The sequence below is a fragment of the Homarus americanus genome, unplaced genomic scaffold (genome assembly GCF_018991925.1).
Source record: "Homarus americanus isolate GMGI-L3 unplaced genomic scaffold, GMGI_Hamer_2.0 scaffold36035, whole genome shotgun sequence".
Classification (NCBI taxonomy): Eukaryota; Metazoa; Arthropoda; class Malacostraca; order Decapoda; family Nephropidae; genus Homarus; species Homarus americanus.
This window is the reverse complement of record NW_024742119.1, coordinates 44,815-64,097: the sequence shown is the minus strand read 5'-3', so window position 1 is coordinate 64,097 and position 19,283 is coordinate 44,815. Positions and strand designations below refer to the sequence as shown.

Below are 19,283 nucleotides of genomic sequence, written 5' to 3'. Positions count from 1 at the left end.
CAGCTGAACCAACCATCAGCATCGATTATGAATTATGGCTGCGCCCGTAAAATAAAACGAAATAAAAAAAAAATGGAAAAAATGCAGCGACGAAATAAGTGGAGGCAGGTAGCGAGCGTCCTGTGCATGGAGGCTCCGCTAACACGACCAGGTCAAATGAGCATCTGAATGTGGAATCAATACCTTGCCTGTTCTGCTCTGTTACATGTGGCTTGAATTTCCTTGTTGGTTGATAGTGTTTTAAGAATATGCGTTCTCGTGCTCAACCGTTAGCGCAATACGTTGAATTACTTAGGGAATGACATTCTATTCTTAAACGCCGCTCTATTGCGTTGAATTCTAGGATACTATTCTAAAAAGGGTTTCTATTATTCAATTTAAATATTCCACAGTTGCACGCTGCTCCACTACGCTGAATTCTTACCCTGAGTGATATTATTTGCAAGTGTATTTCCCTTTTTGAATGCAATTGTTCTGGACTGCATTCCTTAGCCTTTGTGACTGTGTTGAATCTCTCCCCTGCACGCTAATAGCATAAGTAGACCTGCCCTTCACATACGGTAGTGTGTGTGTGTGTGTGTGTGTGTGTGGCTTAATGAGGTTCAGGTGTGCGTATGTGTGGGTTAAAGAGGTACAGGTGTGTGTGTGTGTGTGTGTGGCTTAATGAGGTTCAGTGTGTGTGTGTGTGTGTGGCTTAATGAGGTTCAGGTGTGCGTATGTGTGGGTTAAAGAGGTACAGGTGTGTGTGTGTGTGTGTGTGGCTTAATGAGGTTCAGGTGTGCGTATGCGTGGGTTAAAGAGGTACAGGTGTGTGTGTGTGTGTGTGGTTTAATGAAATTCAGGTGTGTGTGAGAGAGATTTATTGAGGTACAGGTAGATGTGGCCCAGGAATCTACATACCTATGTCCCCAGTGTGGCCAAATTTTACAATGGCCACTATTCCATGACTGTTATTTCTCCGTTTAAATCATCCGGGTAACCCCCCCCCTCTTACTACCTCACTTAATTGATGGATATACACCTGTTAAATTTCTTCGTGTGAGGTTAAAATTCATTACTCTACCTTAACCTAATTTAACACAAACTAACCTAACCAAGTCTTAACCTGACCTAACACAGCCTTACTCAATCTAACATAAACTAACCTAACCTAACCAAACCTAATCTTAACTTAATCATTACCGACCCAAATACAACTTAACCTAAACCAAACAAAACAAAACCTCTTAAAATATCACCAACTTAACAATTCCAACATGGCCGGGATTAGAATTCACAAATGGATTCTATACGTACTAGTTATTGATATGATATTAATTGTTAACATAATATACACTTATTATGATCCATTAGGTTAAAATTAACATTACTTAACTCTACTCTACTTATGGATAATGATGTAATGGGCCCCTGTCTCATCAACAGAACATATTATATAAATGGGTCAATACATCTGATATTATATTCAGATTCACCTTCTGTAACTTTCCACTGGCTATGAGGTGACATGTTCAATGCACGTGATAAGGTGTGCCCACGGGAAGCTGCGTCATACTATGCTGAGTAAGGGCATAAGTAGCCGGCTCTCTGGCCACCTGAAGCGAGCAGTAGTTTGATATCCTTGACTAGAGGAAGACGTTATTTGAGAGCCGCAGTGGATGGCTCCGTCTTCCCTCGAGGGGGAACGACGTACCCATACCGTTCTCCCTCGATGGGTCACTACTCAGGAGTCGCTCACAACAACTTATATCGTAAGGACGTGACCAAACGTTTATAAGACATAAACGCCGTCCCTTTCTCATTCACTCCTATACAGTGGGACTTACGGTCGATCTACACTCAGGAATTATATATACAACCCTTTTATAATAAAACAAGGAACTACAGTTTGGGTTTCGTTACTTAAACCCAAATAATAAATATATGTGAACGGCCTGGTTAATTGCATAAGCAGCCGATTCAATGATTAACTATGTTATTTGTTAGTTAACTTTTCATCTGTAGCTTAAGGTTAAAATCTATTAATTCAATGTACATTAACGTCATGAGTTATATCCATACCATTAACCTCCCTTAACTCTGTGTATATTAGTTAATAACACCGTCCTGCACCTGTTATGGAGAACTACAGGTAAAATTTTAATTCTAATTATACCCGATTATATTAATTACACCTGTAATCACCTGCAGGAGGAGTTAAAGGGATATATTTCAAGTATGAGTGACGTGATATATCACAGGTGACAAATGAGGATATATTTCAAGTCTTTAATCTCACTTTCCCTCTTCTAATCTCCCTCTGGCTCATCCTAATCTCTCCCCTTCTAAGTCCCTTCCTAATCTCCCCCTACCCTTACCCCTAATCTTCCCTCCCCCCCAAAAAACTTACCCTCACCGCCCTAAGTCACGCCCTGAGCCCCCCAAATCTCGAGGTGCTGACAGACAAGATACCCCCCGAGACACCTTCCCTCGGCCCCGTCCCCCACCCCATCCCCCGCCCCGTTCCTCGCCCCGTTCCCCGCCCCGTCCTCGCCCTATCCCATCCCCTGTTACTGCCTCAAGTTCCGAATCTCCGTCCTGAAGCCTCGGGTAAACCTTCTCTTGGACTTGGAATCTCGCGGTACCCACCCCACCCTACCCCACTCCACTCCATCCCACCCCAACCCACTCCAATCCACTCCACCCCACCTCATCCCCTAAGCTTGTGGATTCCTAAGTCCCTCCTTCTTTCCCCTTCATCCTTCCCCTCCCCTCCCCTTCTTCCTCCTCTACCTTTTCCCCTTGTCACCCCCTACCCCCACCCTTCGGCTTGGCCCCGTTAGACGAGCTCTGTGAATTACTCAAAGGAACGGCCCGAGAGAGAGAGGATTTGTGTGTGTGTACCTGGTTATTTCACGCACACGCCTACGCTACTACACGCACATAGATCCTCCTTATGTGGTGTATCTAGTGTCATATACGTACATAGATCCTTATATATTCGCACACAGTCTGGTAAACGCACACAGTATCTTATACCTATACGGGTAATCATGATCTATATAGATTCTCGTGCACACACACACACACACACACACACACACACACACACACACACACAGACACACACACACACACACACACACACACACACACACACACACACACACACACACACACACACACACACACACACAGAGAGTTATCTTCTCCCACAGTGGCATGAGGTTATATTTTATGTGGCATTATATAATTTCCTCTGTGACATACATACATACATACATACATACATACATACATACATGGACTTGTATATTTTCAGCCTTCGGACTGCAGAACTTTTTCAATAAACCGTTTATTATTATTATTATTTTATTATTACATACATACATACATACATACATACATACATGCATACATACATGCATACATACATACATACATACATACATACATACATACATACATATACATACATACATACATACATACATACATACCGTAAGAACTGATGAGACTCACAGAAAAAATTATATAATCAATCATATCCATCCTATAAGTGCGAAGTCTTAGTGGGATATCGACGCCATATTGCCATCATCTACCCTTATGTTGTACCCTAAGCAAACGCCTCATTTAAGTACAGAGGTGGTAGCCAATATGGAACAAATCACACTGAGACTCTACCATAACTGGATTTCTTAATATTTCCACTAATTAGGTTTTTACAAATTATTAACAAATGTTTTGGTGTATTTTCTGACTTTAGGTTCACATAATGACCTTAAAACCCTTAAAAACATTATCCTAACCCCTAAAACCAGAACCAACCCCAAAACATTATCAACCAAACCGCTAACCCCCCAAAAAAACATTCCCTAACACCTAAAACCGTATCATAACCCGGATCTTGTCGTATTGCACTCTACGTGACCCGGAATTAAAAAGCAGGTAAAGGAGAGGATGTGTGTGATGACCCGCCACCAGGATCACAGCGCCTTTATCTGTTTGCTCGCCAGGACGTTTTGTCGCATAATTCTCGTTAATGGCGCCAGTATAAACAGCTGCTGTGTGCGCCTCAAACCCAAAATTAATGGAATGTGTGTGTGTGTGTGGAGGGGGGGTGAGGATCTGTGTGTGGGAGGAGTGTGTGTGTGTGTGTGTGTGTGTGTGTGTGTGTGTGTGGTGGATTTGTGGGTGTGTGTGTGTGTGTGTGTGTGTGTGTGTGTGTGTGGGTGTGTTGTGTGTGTGTGAATTTTGTTATGCTGTATGAATGAGCTTCAACAGGTAAGATTAATTGGCAAATAGCAAGCAAGCAAGTCAGTTTTACATGGAAGAAATACCTTTGAATTTTACTAGTATATATATATATATATATATATATATATATATATATATATATATATATATATATATATATATATATATATATATATATATATATATATATATTATTATTATTATTACACCATGAAACTAAAGACAAAACTATTAATATTATTTGAGTGTTCTTGTACCTTTATTTTGGGCATTAAACTGTTTTGGTATATAATATTTTTCGAGTTCTTTTGTTTTTTAAACTTTACAATTCCATATTTCACGAGTTTTAAAGAAATTGAGATTTAATAAGTTTTCTCGTTTTCTATAATAAAAATAAAATTATGATAACAAAGGCTGCTGATTGACTCTTAAAACTTATGACGTCACACACACACACACACACACACACACACACACACACACACACAAACTCCTCCACACAGATCCTCACCCCCCCTCCCACACACACACACACACACACACACACACAACACACCTCCTCCCACACACACAGATCCTCCACCCCCCTCCCACACACACACACACACACACACACACACACACACACACAAACCCTCCCACACACAGATCCTCACCCCCCCCCTCCCACACACACACACACACACACACACACACACACACACACACACACCGTCCCCATTACGTAGGAACTCAAAAAAATAAATAAAAAATAAATAAAAATAATAAAATAAATATAATAATAATAAAAATAATAATCTTCCTTTATTCTGGTTAATTTCTCAACTTTTCAATACAATATGCCTTATACTCATTACTCTAGGAACACACACACACACACACACACACACACACACACACAAAATCAAAAAGGCAAAACGCTCAAAATTACTAAGGCCATTTCACGCCAGTTTTAATAATGACTTTCATAAAATTCTTCAACAAACTTACCAACCAACTTGTCTTTCTTATGCTTATATTAAACAATTTTCCTATAAAGTAACGCGTTTATTACTGCCTTCGTCGACCTGTGGATAAAGGGGACGAGTGGGATATTAAAGAGACAGTGAGCCAATTATCTTCTTCCTCCGTTGTTACGTCTACTAATTAACTAATCGGTATATAAACTAATCCTAATTACAGTCAACCAACTAATCCTAATCATCTAACACTAATTCTATACACTGAAGAAAATAATCAACTAATCATTTCATAAGCTAATAATCCTAGTCTTGGCCAATCAATCCTAAACGAATATAAACCACGACAAACCAACACGAACCACGACAAAACAACACGATCCACGACAAAACAACACAAACCACGATAAAACAACACGAACCACGATAAACTAACACGAACCACGACAAAACAACACAAACCACGACAAACCAACACGAACCACGACAAAACAACACGATCCACGACAAAACAACACAAACCACGACAAAACAACACGAACCACGATAAACTAACACGAACCACGACAAAACAACACAAACCACGACAAATCAAACCAACCCTCCCCACAAACCACGGCAAACTACGATAAAGAAAGGAAGGAGAGGAGCAGGGGGAGGTAACAGCAGAAGCAGGACAGTAAACTAGCAGAAAAGAGACTTAGTGTAGCAGTTAGAGGCAGCAGAAGATATATAAAGATTGTGGACTCGTGGAGCACTTTACCTTGATGTGAACGAGGGCCTCTACTGAGTTACACTGACTGCCTCTCACTCTCTCACACTGCGCTTACCTTACTCCTCTATACTCTCACATTGCGCTAATTACCTCCTCCCACTCTCTCATACACTGCTTATCACCCTAGAATCACCTCCTGCACTTTTTTCCCCAACACTCACATACACTGCTCGTTCAACCTTCTCCCCCCCCGCCCACTTCCCCACACTGCGCGTTCTCCCGGACATAAGACACTGCGCATGACCCCAGGCTCTCATGCATATCCAACATATTTTACTAAGCGCACCATAACTACCTTGGTAACACTTACACTGCGCTTCACAACAACGAAAAACAACAATGTGTGTGTGTGTGTGTGTGTGTGTGTGTGGAGGACTCAGTTTAGCTTTTGTCAACTTATACTGTAAGGACTGTCTGACTGTCTGTCTGTCTGTCTGTCTGTCTGTCCTCTCTCTAATCTTCTCCTCTCTCTCCATGTATATATATATCTCTCTCTCTCTCTCACACTCTCTTTACCTGTCTGTTTCTCTCTCTGTCTCTCGGTCTTTTTATCTCTTCTTTTTTATATTTGACACTTTACCTTTTGGTTTCCTCTCTCTGCCTATCGCTCTCTTATACTCTCTCTCTCTCTCTTTCGTTCTCGACTCTCTCTATCGATCACCCCCTCTTCTTCCGCCTTCCTCTTTTGTACTCTCTCTCTCTGTTTATTTATCTTTTCATCCATCTCTTTCTCTCTCTTTGTGTCTTATCTATTTGGGCTATATTTTTTCTCTCATCTTCCTCTGTCTCTATTCATTTACATCCTTTCTCCTCCTCTTCCTCCTCCCTCTCTATCCCCTCTTCCTCCCCCTCCTATATCTATCATCCTTCTTCTCTCTCTCTGTCCCCCCATTTTTTTATTCCTCTTTTATCGCTTTTCCATGTTTTTGTTTCTCTGGTTCTTCCCTTTCTATTACGTAATCCTGCATCTTTTCCTCTCCTTTCTATTCTTTCCTTTTCATCTCCGTTTCCCCTTTTTCTTTCTTCTCCTTTCTCTCACATCCCTTCTCTCCTTTCTTCTTGTTCTCCCCTCTTCTTTCTGTCTCTCCCTTCTACTACTTTCTCTTACGTTTTTATATCTTTCTTTCTTCTTCTTTCTCTTTTATCTCGCTATCTCTCCCTTTTCTGTCCCTTTATTAGTCACTTTTCCTATTCTAACTCAATTCCTCGTCTTTTACTTGTGTTTAATCTCTTCTTTATTCCTCTTCTCCTCCTTTCTCTTTCTTCCTGTACCTCCCTCGTTCGCCCATCAATAAGGCCAATGTCGCTTACTGCTAGTGTTAGCAACTACCGCTATATATCTCACTCACCCTCAGCTCACCTCAGCTAACTTTCAAGATAGACTTACCTTCTTTACAACCTCTTAAATACCCATGTCGTCTAACTGCTGGTACATACATACAAGCATACATACATACATACACAAGCAGACACACACACACACACACACACACACACACACACACACACACACACACTGGTAAGTGCTGTACACGGAACTTTTATCTCTTGACACACAAAGATTAACCTGTGTTGACGGCCACTACGACCCAGTGGTATATACCTGCATGTGTATACCTGTGTTGTTCACACAAGTCCCTCACCAGCATTTATGATGAATATATAACCTGGGAGTATAACATTTATTTTATTATTGAAATAAATATATAATGTAACTACATTCATTTGTATTCACAGAGTATGTACATACTCATGTTTATAATATGTGCATATATGAACGTCTTTCCTAATATGTAACTATTTTCAAACACAGTCGGGGAAGTGCGCCCGAGTGCGCACACACACACACACCACGGGGAAAAAAAGGAAAATTATGAGGAAATTCTTTACATAAGAAGCCAGAAACATTCGGCGTGTTTAACAACCTCATAGAACAGTTCCCTCCACCGACCATTCTAGACCAGCTAAAAGCCTCTTGCTAACAACCATTAACTTTGCTCGAACCGCTAACAAGGGCAGACCATGCTATCCTCAATCTGGTAGTTTACTCAAACGACTCACCTCTCACCACTAACAGATTCTCAACATCTTTTACCTTAGTTTACCCTGCATAGAAAATGAAGAAAATACCACTTAAGACGGGTAACTCTGCCAACCACGACTCTCACACCATAGTAAGCTAAATGTCTCTCTTAGTAAGGCCACAACATGATAAGTTATATCTTTGTTTACCTTATACGTGTATTTCTTGACACCACGACACTCAAATCACCTTACAATAAAAATTTCAAACTCAGACAAGAAATTTTAGTCTTGTTTTCTCAAAGTGAATGGTCGAGTCACAGAGCTGATTTGACGCCATTTTATGAACCATTTCTATGTTGTCTTCCGTCAGTCATTAAGTAGCGGGAATATTTTACCATAAGAACTTTGAGAATCATTTTTTTCTTCATAGTTAAGAAGAAAATTCACATTGGAGAGAGAGAGAGAGAGAGAGAGAGAGAGAGAGAGAGAGAGAGAGAGAGAGAGAGAGAGAGGAGAGAGAGAGAGAGATATGGTACTTTCACTAGAAGTAAAGCCCCCAACATCACCAGGTAGCCCCAACATCACCAGGTAGCCCCAACATCACCAGGTAGCCCCAACATCACCAGGTAGCCCCAATACACATCACCAGGTAAGAGGAGGAAACCGCGTATCTTTCACCTGACTTGGAGCGAGAGTTAATAGGGTGACTCCCTCAGTGTGTGTGGGGGGGAGAAGGGAAGATGGAGAGAGGGGAGAAGGAAAGAGGGGAGGGGGAGAGGATGGAAATGGGGAGGGAAAAGTGGTGGCTGTCTGGCTCTATTTATTCACTTCTATTTGTTTTTTAATGTGTACTATAAATTGCTAGTCTCTCAACACACCACAAATCACTAATAAAATGTTAAACAATAAATCAAAGTTGAAAAAAAAAGTAAGAATGATTTTATCGGAACATTCACATATTTTTGTTTTCTATTCAAGTAATCTAAAAGTTCTGGTTCCAAGTTTTCCAATTGGTTGTTAAGATTGAAAAGTTGAATTGAATTTCTACGAGAGAATGTATTAAATTAGTGTTGTTGACGTGAAGCACTCGAGGGTAATAGTCATCCTCAACTAGAGTTCCCAAGAGTAAGGATCAAGTCTTACCTACCCAGAGGCCGACCAACACTGTATAACTTATCCTAGTCTTTTGCTACTTAAGGTACGACTCTCTCTCTCTCTCTCTCTCTTTCACTCTACATTTCCGTCCTCTTTCTTCGGCTCTCCCATCATTTCTCCCTCCCCTCCCATCATTCCCTCCTCATCTTCCCACACTTCTTTATCCATTCTCTCATTCCACCTCTCCCTCCACCTATTTCCTCCCCTACCTCCTCCCCTAACCCGTCACCCCCCTCCCTCGCTCGGTAACAAGACTGGCCATGACACCTGCTGCTGCTGCGACGTCTGGTCAGATTCTCAAAGATCAACTAATATTTTTTTACTCTCCCGTGAAACCTGGGATAAGGAAATCTTGTCTGGTTATGGCTACACTCTCAGCACCGAATTCTGAAGGAAGTTTCTGAGGTAATTAATTTTTCCAACTTCCGTAACTTGGGATAAGAGAATGATGAAGTTTTAGATGCGATAGATTCTCAGTGGATGAAGTTAGATGCGATAGATTCTCAGTGGATGAAGTTAGATGCGATAGATTCTCAGTGGATGAAGTTAGATGCGATAGATTCTCAGTGGATGAAGTTAGATGCGATATAGATTCTCAGCACAACCTTGACCTTATTTTGGCTGGTATCAGAGTTTTGTGGCTTCACGTCTTTTTCAGCCATGAGGGAGAATTTAGCGGACGAACTTCAGCGGACAAACATAGAGAATGAAGCTTAGCGGACGAACTTTTAGCGAATTAACTATACCGAAAGACTTTTAACAGACGAACCATAACGGACGAACTTTAGCGAACGAACTTAAGCGAACGAATATTACCAAATGAACTTTCACGGGCGAATATTAGCGAACGAGGATTAACGGACAAAAGCTAACGGACGAACTTTAACGGACAAAAGTTAACGGACGAATTTTAACGGATAAAAGTTAACGGACAATCTTTTAAAATTCAACGAATACCAAAAATTGTAAAGTTACAATCACACAATCCCAGTCCGTTTGAATGTGTCACTCTCTTTACAACAGTGTCTACAACTACTGCTAAAAACTGTCTTCACAACCTTGAACTGAGTAGGTCGAGTTACTCCTTGAAAAAGTGTGAAGTGTGAAGTGTAATAACAATTTCAAGTGTCAAGTCTGTAGAGTTAATTAAATACAATAATAATGTCGAGGCATCAGGAGAAACTAATGTTGTTGTTGTTACTGAGGTGGTGGTGGTTGTTGTTGTTACTGAGTGGTGGTTGTTGTTGTTGTTACTGAGGAGGTGGTGGTTGTTGTTGTTACTGAGGTGGTGGTGGTTGTTGTTGTTACTGAGTGGTGGTGGTTGTTGTTGTTACTGAGGTGGTGGTGGTTGTTGTTGTTACTGAGGTGGTGGTGGTTGTTGTTGTTACTGAGGTGGTGGTGGTTGTTGTTGTTACTGAGGTGGAGGTGGTTGTTGTTGTTACTGAGGTGGTGGTGGTTGTTGTTGTTACTGAGTGGTGGTGGTTGTTGTTACTGAGGTGGTGGTGGTTGTTGTTGTTACTGAGGTGGTAGTAGTTGTTGTTGTTACTGAGGTGGTGGTGGTTGTTGTTGTTACTGAGGAGGTGGTGGTTGTTGTTGTTACTGGTGGTAGTAGTTGTTACTGAGGTGGTGGTGGTTGTTGTTGTTACTGAGGTGGTGGTGGTTGTTGTTACTGAGGGTGGTGGTGGTTGTTGTTGTTACTGAGGTGGTGTGGTTGTTGTTGTTACTGAGGTGGTGGTGGTTGGTTTGTTACTGAGAATTGGTGGTTGTTGTTGTTACTGAGGTGGTGGTGGTTGTTGTTGTTACTGAGGTGGTGGTGGTTGTTGTTGTTACTGAGGTGGTGGTGGTTGTTGTTGTTACTGAGGTGGTGGTGGTTGTTGTTGTTACTGAGGTGGTGGTGGTTGTTGTTGTTGTTACTGAGGTGGTGGTGGTTGTTGTTGTTACTGATTTGTTGTTGGAGGTGGTGGTTGTTGTTGTTACTGAGGTGGTGGTTGTTGTTGTTGTTACTGAGTGGTGGTTGTTGTTGTTTGTTACTGAGGTGGGTGTTGTTGTTGTTACTGAGGTGGTGGGTTGTTGTTGTTACTGAGGTGGTAGTTGTTGCTGATGTTGTTGTTGTTGTTACTGTGGTAGTTGTTGTTGTTGTTGTTTTGTTCTGGATGGTGGTTGTTATTGTTTTGTTACTGAGGTGGTTGTTGGTGTTGTTGCTGAGGTTGTCGATGTTGAGGTTATTTGGGTGATTGTTGTTTTTACTGAGGTTGTTGTTGTTGTTACTGAGATGGTGATTTTATGGAGGTTTGTTGTCGTTGCTGTCCATCCTCCCTCCCTCAACTCTTCAACCCGCCCTCCTCCACCTCTCTCCTCCTCCACCCCTGCCCTCCTCCACCCGCCCCTCCTCCACTGCGCCCCTCCTCCACCCTGCCCCTCCTCCACCCTGCCCTCCTCCACTCCGCCCTCCTCCACCCGCCCCTCCACCCCGCTCCCTCCTCCACCCCTGCCTCACACTTCTATACCCTGCACACCCTCTCACCCAACGAAAAAAAAAATCCCTGGGGCCAATTATTCAAAACTGGCTGAAGTTTTTCCAGCGTGAGTCACTATTGACATATTAGTCACAATTACCGACTTTCTAAAGCCCAGCCAACAACCATAAATAGGCCCGCCATGATGTGTTGAACTGGTGATAAGGGAGGAGAGAGAGAGAGAGAGAGAGAGAGAGAGAGAGAGAGAGAAACATTCTCGTGGCCACTTGTTGCTAGGACTACCTGCGGCGGTGACTCGGTGCATAGCTGCTACCGACCCCAATACCGCCACCCAGGTGAGTTAGGTAGGTAGTGTGAGTAATAGTGGAGGCTACAGTGGTCTTCCTCCCTCCCCCCTCCTCCTCCTCTTTCTCTTTTCAATATATATATATTTATTTATATTCATTGGCCTACTGAATCATTTTACATATTAATTTGTAACAGCGAGAGAGAGAGAGAGGAGGGGGGTGTGTGTGTGTGTGTGTGTGTGTATCAGTTTAGTGGGAGAGAACCTTGTCCCAGCACTCCCGGGGTCAGAGCTGTGTACATCCGAGGTGAGTCTGTTACCGATATATGCTGGGGGTGTGATCTGAATGTTGAGAAGGACGTCTCTCTCTCTCTCTCTCTCTCTCCCTTCTCTTTCCTTTCTTCCACTACTTCATCTTCCTCCTCTCCTTCCATTCCTTCCTTCTTCCATCCATCATTCCCTTTGCTTCCCCTCTTCCTTCCTTCCTTACTTTCTCCTCTCTCTTCTACCGCTCCCTCCCTCCTCCTCCCCCAACTTCCTCCTACCTCACCTTCTTATTTCCTCATCCGCCTGACCTTCCCTTCTTCCTCCTCAATTTTTCGTCTCCCCTTCCCCTCTCTGCTTCCCGCCGCCCCCCCTTGCTTCTCTCGCCTCCGTCTGCCTCCCTTCCTGCTTTTCCCTCGCCTCCCCTTCCTGCTTCTCCCCTGCCTCCTCCCCCCTTCCTGCTTCTCCCCCGCCTCCCTCCTGCTTGCTTGGTATTCATAGCAATATTGAAAGTTGAGCTATGAACCCAGGCTCTAACTATTCATGGGGTGTGAGCCTGTGATATATCTACACCACCAAGGATAGTAGTAAAAATAGTAGTAATAGTAGAAATAGGTAGTAGTGTAAATAGTAGTAGTAATATAGTAGTAGTTGAAATAGTAGTAGTAGTACTACTTGGATATTTAATTTTAAGGTAATAGCGGCGAAGGTGTGGCTATTGGGGGAGGCTGGAGGACAAATTATAAAAGTAGTAGTAGTAAGGGGGGAAGAGGAGAGGAAAGTAGAGAAAGAAGACGAGAGAAGAAGGAGGAGGTGAAGGAGGAGAAATGGGAAGAGCACCAGGAGCAGCATTACCAACGACAGCAGCAGCAGCATTACCAACAGTTAAGAGATGCCGTAACAGTAACAACAGAAAGACAGAAATAACAGAAGCAGAGATAATAACAGAAGACACAACAACAGCAGCATGAGAGACAGCATAGACAGAAACAGCAGGGGGCCGTGAAACATGTCGGGAACGTGTGTAGACGACCCTCGTTACTCACCTGGTAAACAAGGCCCACCACCACGACGGGGGGGACCTAGGGGAAGGGGGTGACTCAGGGGGAAGGGGTGACTTAAGAGGGGGAGAGGAAGGGGGAGAAATGGTGACCTAGGGTGGAGGAGGGATGGAGGGTGACGTAGGTGGAGGGAGGAGGACTGGGGAGGAGGAGGAGGAGGAGGAGGAGGAGGAGGAGGAGGAGGAGGAGGAGGAGGAGGAGGAGGAGGAGGAAGCTACTGGAAGGAGGAAGGGTTTGTGTCAGGGGAGGTGGAGGGGGGGGGAGGGGGAGGATGGCTGTGTTGTGGTGAAGGGAATGGAGGAAGTGGGTGGTGTAGGATGGGAGAGAGAGAGAGGAGAGAGGGGGGGGGGGGGGGGGGGGGGGGGGGGGGGGGGGGCGCTGGAGGCTGTGTGATCGTGCATATGCAACACTCTCTTGGATCAAACAAATGCTCATTTATTGCATAGTACAAACACTGGGCGGTTATCGGAAGCTGTTTACGGCCACCTCTTTAAACAAGGCGCCGCTGGTACCACACTTGATGGCTCTTCAACGTGGCCATTTTTACCTGTGTATAATGGTTTTCTTGCCTACCTGGAGGAGGGGGAGGAAGGAGGGAAGGAGGGGGAGGAAGAGGAGGAGGAGGGGAGGAAGAGGGAGAAGGAGGATGAGGGGGAGGAAAGAGGGGAGAAGATTAGGAAAAGGAAGGGAGGAGGAGGAAGAAAGGAAGAGGGCAGGGGAAAGGAGGAAGGAAGGGAAGGAAAGAGGAAAAGAGAAGGGGAGGGAGAAGTACATAGGGGAGGAAAAAAGGAATGGGAAGCAGAAAAGGAGGAGGAGAAGAAAAGGAGGAAGAGGAGGAAAGGAGGAGGAGGAGGAGGAAAGGAAAAGGAGGAGGAAAGGAGGAAGAGGAAAGGAGAGGAGAGGGAGAAAATGGGAAGGAAAATCCCCTTTGGTATAATACACTCAAAATACCTCTAAAATAATATAGTCGGAATATATCCCTTATATGGTATACCACCGAGACAAAGATATACCCGAATACAATACATCTTTGATATAATATTTCCACACAGTATATCCTCCGAAATATAACCCAGTATATTATATCTAAAATAATATACCCCGACTCCATATATCCCAGTATAATATATAAAAAAATGGTATATTCTTGTCATAATATATTCTTGACAAAGTATAAATAATATATAACTTACCTTCAACACAGTATATCAACTACAAAATATAACCCTGGCAGAATATACCATCAGTGTGATAGTATAGTATAAATAATAGATGACATTGTATAGGAATAATATAGCACCTATACTGTCTAAATTCTACATTATATAATATAGTCTAAGCTATCTCTGTAAATCTAAGCATATACCATATCACCATATATCCTATTCCCAACAGAGTATAACCCAGACTTAATATATTATACATATATGACACTGGGACAATATAGCTCAGGTATATCTCAGGTAATCACACAAGTCAAACCTATTCGTGATATAGACAAGGTCACAAAAGCCTGAAATGATATAGGAAAGGATATAGGAACATTACATAGGAAAATATAAGAGAGTCACGTGTTAAATAGTGAACAAGAGTTAGAATATATAGTTTTTTCTTTAAGTTTTGGTAAGGAAATATAGCTTTTCTGTATAGTTCGAATATACCCTTTCTTCTATTGCTGTAGAATATTGCTTTTTATAGTTTAAGATAAATGGGAAAGTACGGGTGTATAGCTTTTGTTTTACTGCGTTATGGAAATCTTAGCTTTTTTAATTAAAGAAATAAATTATAGCTTTCTTAGTTATGAATTAGAAAACTTAGCTTTTTTAACGAAAGAATAAAAATCATAGCTTTTTTACGAAATGAATGAGAATTTTAGCTTTTTTTTAGTGTGAAAGAATAAAAATGCCAGTCTTTTTTTTAAATAATAATAATTTAGCTTATTTGAGTTAAGGAATATAAATTATTTTTGTTTAGATAATATATGGAAATCGGACCTTGTTTCTTTGTCCGCTAAATAGCTTCGTGTGGGAGAGGTGGTGTGTGGTCACGACACGGAGGTGAATGTGCGTGACTCTGAGGACGGAGGAACAGCTAGGGGGGGGGGAGGGAGGGGTGGAGGTGTGAAAGAAGTGAGAGAGAGGAGAGAGGGGGAGAGGGGAAGAGTGTATAGTGAGAGGTATGACGTGAGAGGGGGAGAGAAGGGAAAGGCAGGAGAAGAGATGTGAAAGAGGAAAGAAAAAGGGAGGAGAAGAGAATGATGGAGAGAAGGAAAGGAGGAGTAAAGGAGAGGAGGCGAAAAGAGGAAACAGGGAAAGGAGGCGATAATTGGAAGAAAAAAAGGGTAGAAAGGTGAGACGGATAGACATAAGGAGGGAGGGAGAGAGGGAGAGAGATAGTGAGAGGTGGGAGAGGAAGATATACAGTGAGAGAAGGAGAGAGGGAGAGACAAAGTGAGAGGTGAGAGACGGAGAGAGACAGTCACAGGTGAGAGAGGGAGACACACATTGAAAAGATCAAAAAGTAAAAAAAAAAAAAAAAACTTTGAATCATCGCAATCTAAATCAAGCTCTCGTCATCCTAGCTGACTGCGGTTTAGCTTGGGTTATTGTTAGCTGGATCTAGCTGGAGCCATCGAACAGCTGCTGAATTCAATAAAGTCTCCACAGAATACAGCAGTCCCCCCTCTCCTGGTTTTCATTTATCCATTTTCTATTTCAGGTCATACCATTCTATTTTTTTTGTGTGTGTATCCGCCTGGCGTTTAGTTGATGATGAATTTTGCAAAGAAAAAAGAAAAATGATGCTTAATATAAAATTCCTCGTGTCTGATGCAATATGAAAAGTTCGTTCGTTGTGTATCATTGATTAAAAAATATAATTAAAATAAAAAATAATAAATAAATAAAAAGACCAAAGCGTTCATTAATAAAACGGGAAAAATATGTGGAAAAGAATTGGATGTGAAGGAAGGGGGGAAGGAGGGTAGGGAGGGGGAAGGAGGGTAGGGGTGAAGGGGTAGGGGAGGATAGAGGTGGGGTAAAGAAGGGGTAGGGAGGATAGAGGTGGGGTAAAGGGGGATATGGGGGTAGGAAGGGTAGAAGGGGATAGGAAAGGTTGGAAGAGGGTCAGGGGGAGGGAGGGCAGAGAGGGGGGAAGGGTAGTGGGGGGAGGGAGGAGAGGGAGGTAAGCGAAGGTAGAGGGAGGGTGTAGGGAGGTCAGGGAAAAGGGAGAGGGTAGGGAGGACAGAGATGGGGTAAAGGAAGGTAGGGAGCAAAGGAAGGGTAGAGGAATGATAGTAGTGAGGGTAGAGGGAGGGTAGAGGGAGGGCAGGAAAGCTGGTGTTCTGAAATTGGGATTAAGGTTGAAATCTTTAAAATTGGGAGATATATTCACTTTAATTTTACGTATTTTTGTATTTATCATTTTTTTCACACACCACTTCACATATTCTCTGTAATAGTAAAATTGGTAAGAAAACATATTAACTAGCAATAGCAAGTCCTATTAGGTGTATTGAGAACTGGAAGTGAAATTTGTAAAAAAAAAAAAAAGTCGAAATGGTTATATATTTTTTGAGTATCAGTAGATAAAACACTACCTGACTCTGTTAATAAAAGCACTGAAGATACATATAAATATTCCCCCTTTCAACTCTATATTAAAATAGAGTTTGACAGCAACTAAGGAAGATCTTGAGCTGAAAATCTGAAATCCTTGGATGACTGGTGGTGATGAGGGTGAGTTTGTCTCGGGTTAAAGGATGGTGTTTATTAGGGTGTAGGTGAGTGAAAGTAGACAGGTTGACTACGGATGGATTGGCGAGTCAAAATACTTTCTAACAGTCGCCACTTTTGGTATAAAATGATTAGGAGTCAAAAAAATTATTTGGTTGAGTAGTATAATTTCTAGAGTGTAAAACTAATACTATAGTCTAATGGGTACATAAAGACTTGCTTTATGCCTCATAGGTACATTAAAAAAAATTATTCATATATCATAAAGTAGGTCATATAAATTGCTCAAAACTACATATAATAACTCATGTCATATATGATAAAAAAACAGATATAGATTCTTGGGAAATAGTAAAATATATAAATATATAAGGAAAGGAGAGTTAGTTCAAGCTATATATTAAAATTTTATATAAATTTATTAGAATAAAATTGGGCAGGATTTTAGTAGAGAAAAAATATTAATTGATTTTTAATCCTTACGGAGAAAATTTTTTAAGAAATTTCTAATAGGAAAAAAGAAGCTCTAAAAGTTAAGTTGTTTGAAGGAAAAAAATATTGGTGATTTTTTAACTAGGCAAAAATTGGTGCCAAAATTGGGATATATGTAAATTGACTACACTCACCAGTCACCACCCGTCTTGGCGACATTTGGACGTTTCCGGCCGATTTGGTGAGGCTTTGGCTCGGCTACCAGGTTGACATCTGCAACAAACGTCAATACAAGTCAAAAATACACAAAAAAAAAGCTAAAAAATTTTTGTTTACAGAAAAAAAATTCACAAGGTTGAGCCCGAAAATATCTGCCAGGCTGGAAAACCATCTCTCTTTCTTTCTCTCTCTCTATCTCTCTCTCTCATTCTCTCTGTCTCTCTCTTTCTAGTAGTGTAAAGAAATCTATGATAGGATAAAAGCTCCGTCAAATCTGGTTATGTTATATTATAAAAAAATATATACGAGGGTACAGACTTTCGTAGTTAAAAGTAGTATTATCTAAGTAGAGGGGTAGGGGGTAAAAAATGATCTTTATAACTGGGCTGTGGTACACTAAGCAATGGGTTAGTTGACTAGAGAACAATGTACAGTAGTCATGCAGTTGTTGCCGGTCCGGGAAAATTACTTTGTAAAATGGTATATAGTGGTGGTTGACGGCGGCGCTGGGCCTCTTGCTTGTTGTGGTCGCGAGCTGCAAAGATAAGATTAACATGAACATAGATTAAGCAGTTGATTTGTAGTGAGTTGAGGTGACTGATGCGTGATATGTGCGGTGAATGTTGAGATGTGTTATGTGGAGTACTCACACACATACTAGTACTTGGTGTACACACAGACATACAAATACTTGGCGTATACACAGAAACATACAAGTACTAGGTGTACACACCAACATACATACTGTACAGGTATGTGGTGTACATAAGGAGACAAACATATGCAAACTATGTACACACGGGGACCGACATAAAGGTATAAACACACGTGGACATACATACAGGCATATTGTGTACATGCGGAGGTAGACATAATGTATGTAGTGTACACATAAAGACGTACACACAAGTATATGGTGCACATATGAGGACAAAGACAAAGGTTAGATGGTGTACATGCAGGGACGTACACACAAACATATGGTACACAAGAGGACGAACAAACGAACATATACACATGATGGTGTACACATAAGGACGTACATACAAATGCGTATAATGTACACATGGGGGCACACACATAGGAACATACTATACACATGGGGATGTACACACAAACATATGATGTATACATGAGGACGTACGTAGGGTTACATACACACAGACACAAGCTGACAGCACAAATGTACACATGGAAGACAACTGCAATTTTGAAACAAACTAAACAAACAAAGGTACACATACGATACAAGTGTACACACACACACACACACACACACACACACACACACACACACACACACACACACACACACACACACAACAAACAGTGACTAAACAGAGCAAACAATAACATAAACACGAAGACAAACACACAAACAAACACTAAAATACACCGTTACTAACATATACAGTAACAATAACACAGAGAGAAACATTGTTATATATTAGACATAGATAATACAGTAGTTATCTATCATAATACAAAATAAATATCTTTTAACTTAACCGCTGATTATTATTTTCTTAAGAGTATAATTTATGACCTTTTAATGGTATAATTCTGTAAACCTTAATGGTATAATTGGAACCTTCATTGGTATAATTATTTAACACGTTGGTTTATTTTAAGAAATTTTAATGGTATAATTCTTTAA

General features: G+C 41.5%; 1 protein-coding gene across 2 annotated transcripts in view; it reads right to left on the bottom strand.

The window, feature by feature from the left end:
* LOC121876501 overlaps positions 1–18,297 on the bottom strand; it is a 135,377-nt gene extending 117,080 nt beyond the window's left edge. For both annotated transcript variants that reach the window (XM_042381632.1, XM_042381634.1), the window contains exons 1-2: positions 18,096–18,297; positions 17,602–17,680 (exon numbers count right to left, since the gene is read on the bottom strand). In XM_042381632.1, coding sequence (XP_042237566.1) covers positions 17,602–17,680; positions 18,096–18,282 — 266 coding nt within the window. In that variant the 5' untranslated portion in view covers positions 18,283–18,297. The remainder of the gene's footprint in view (positions 1–17,601; positions 17,681–18,095) is intronic.
* Positions 18,298–19,283: the final 986 nt, after the last annotated feature.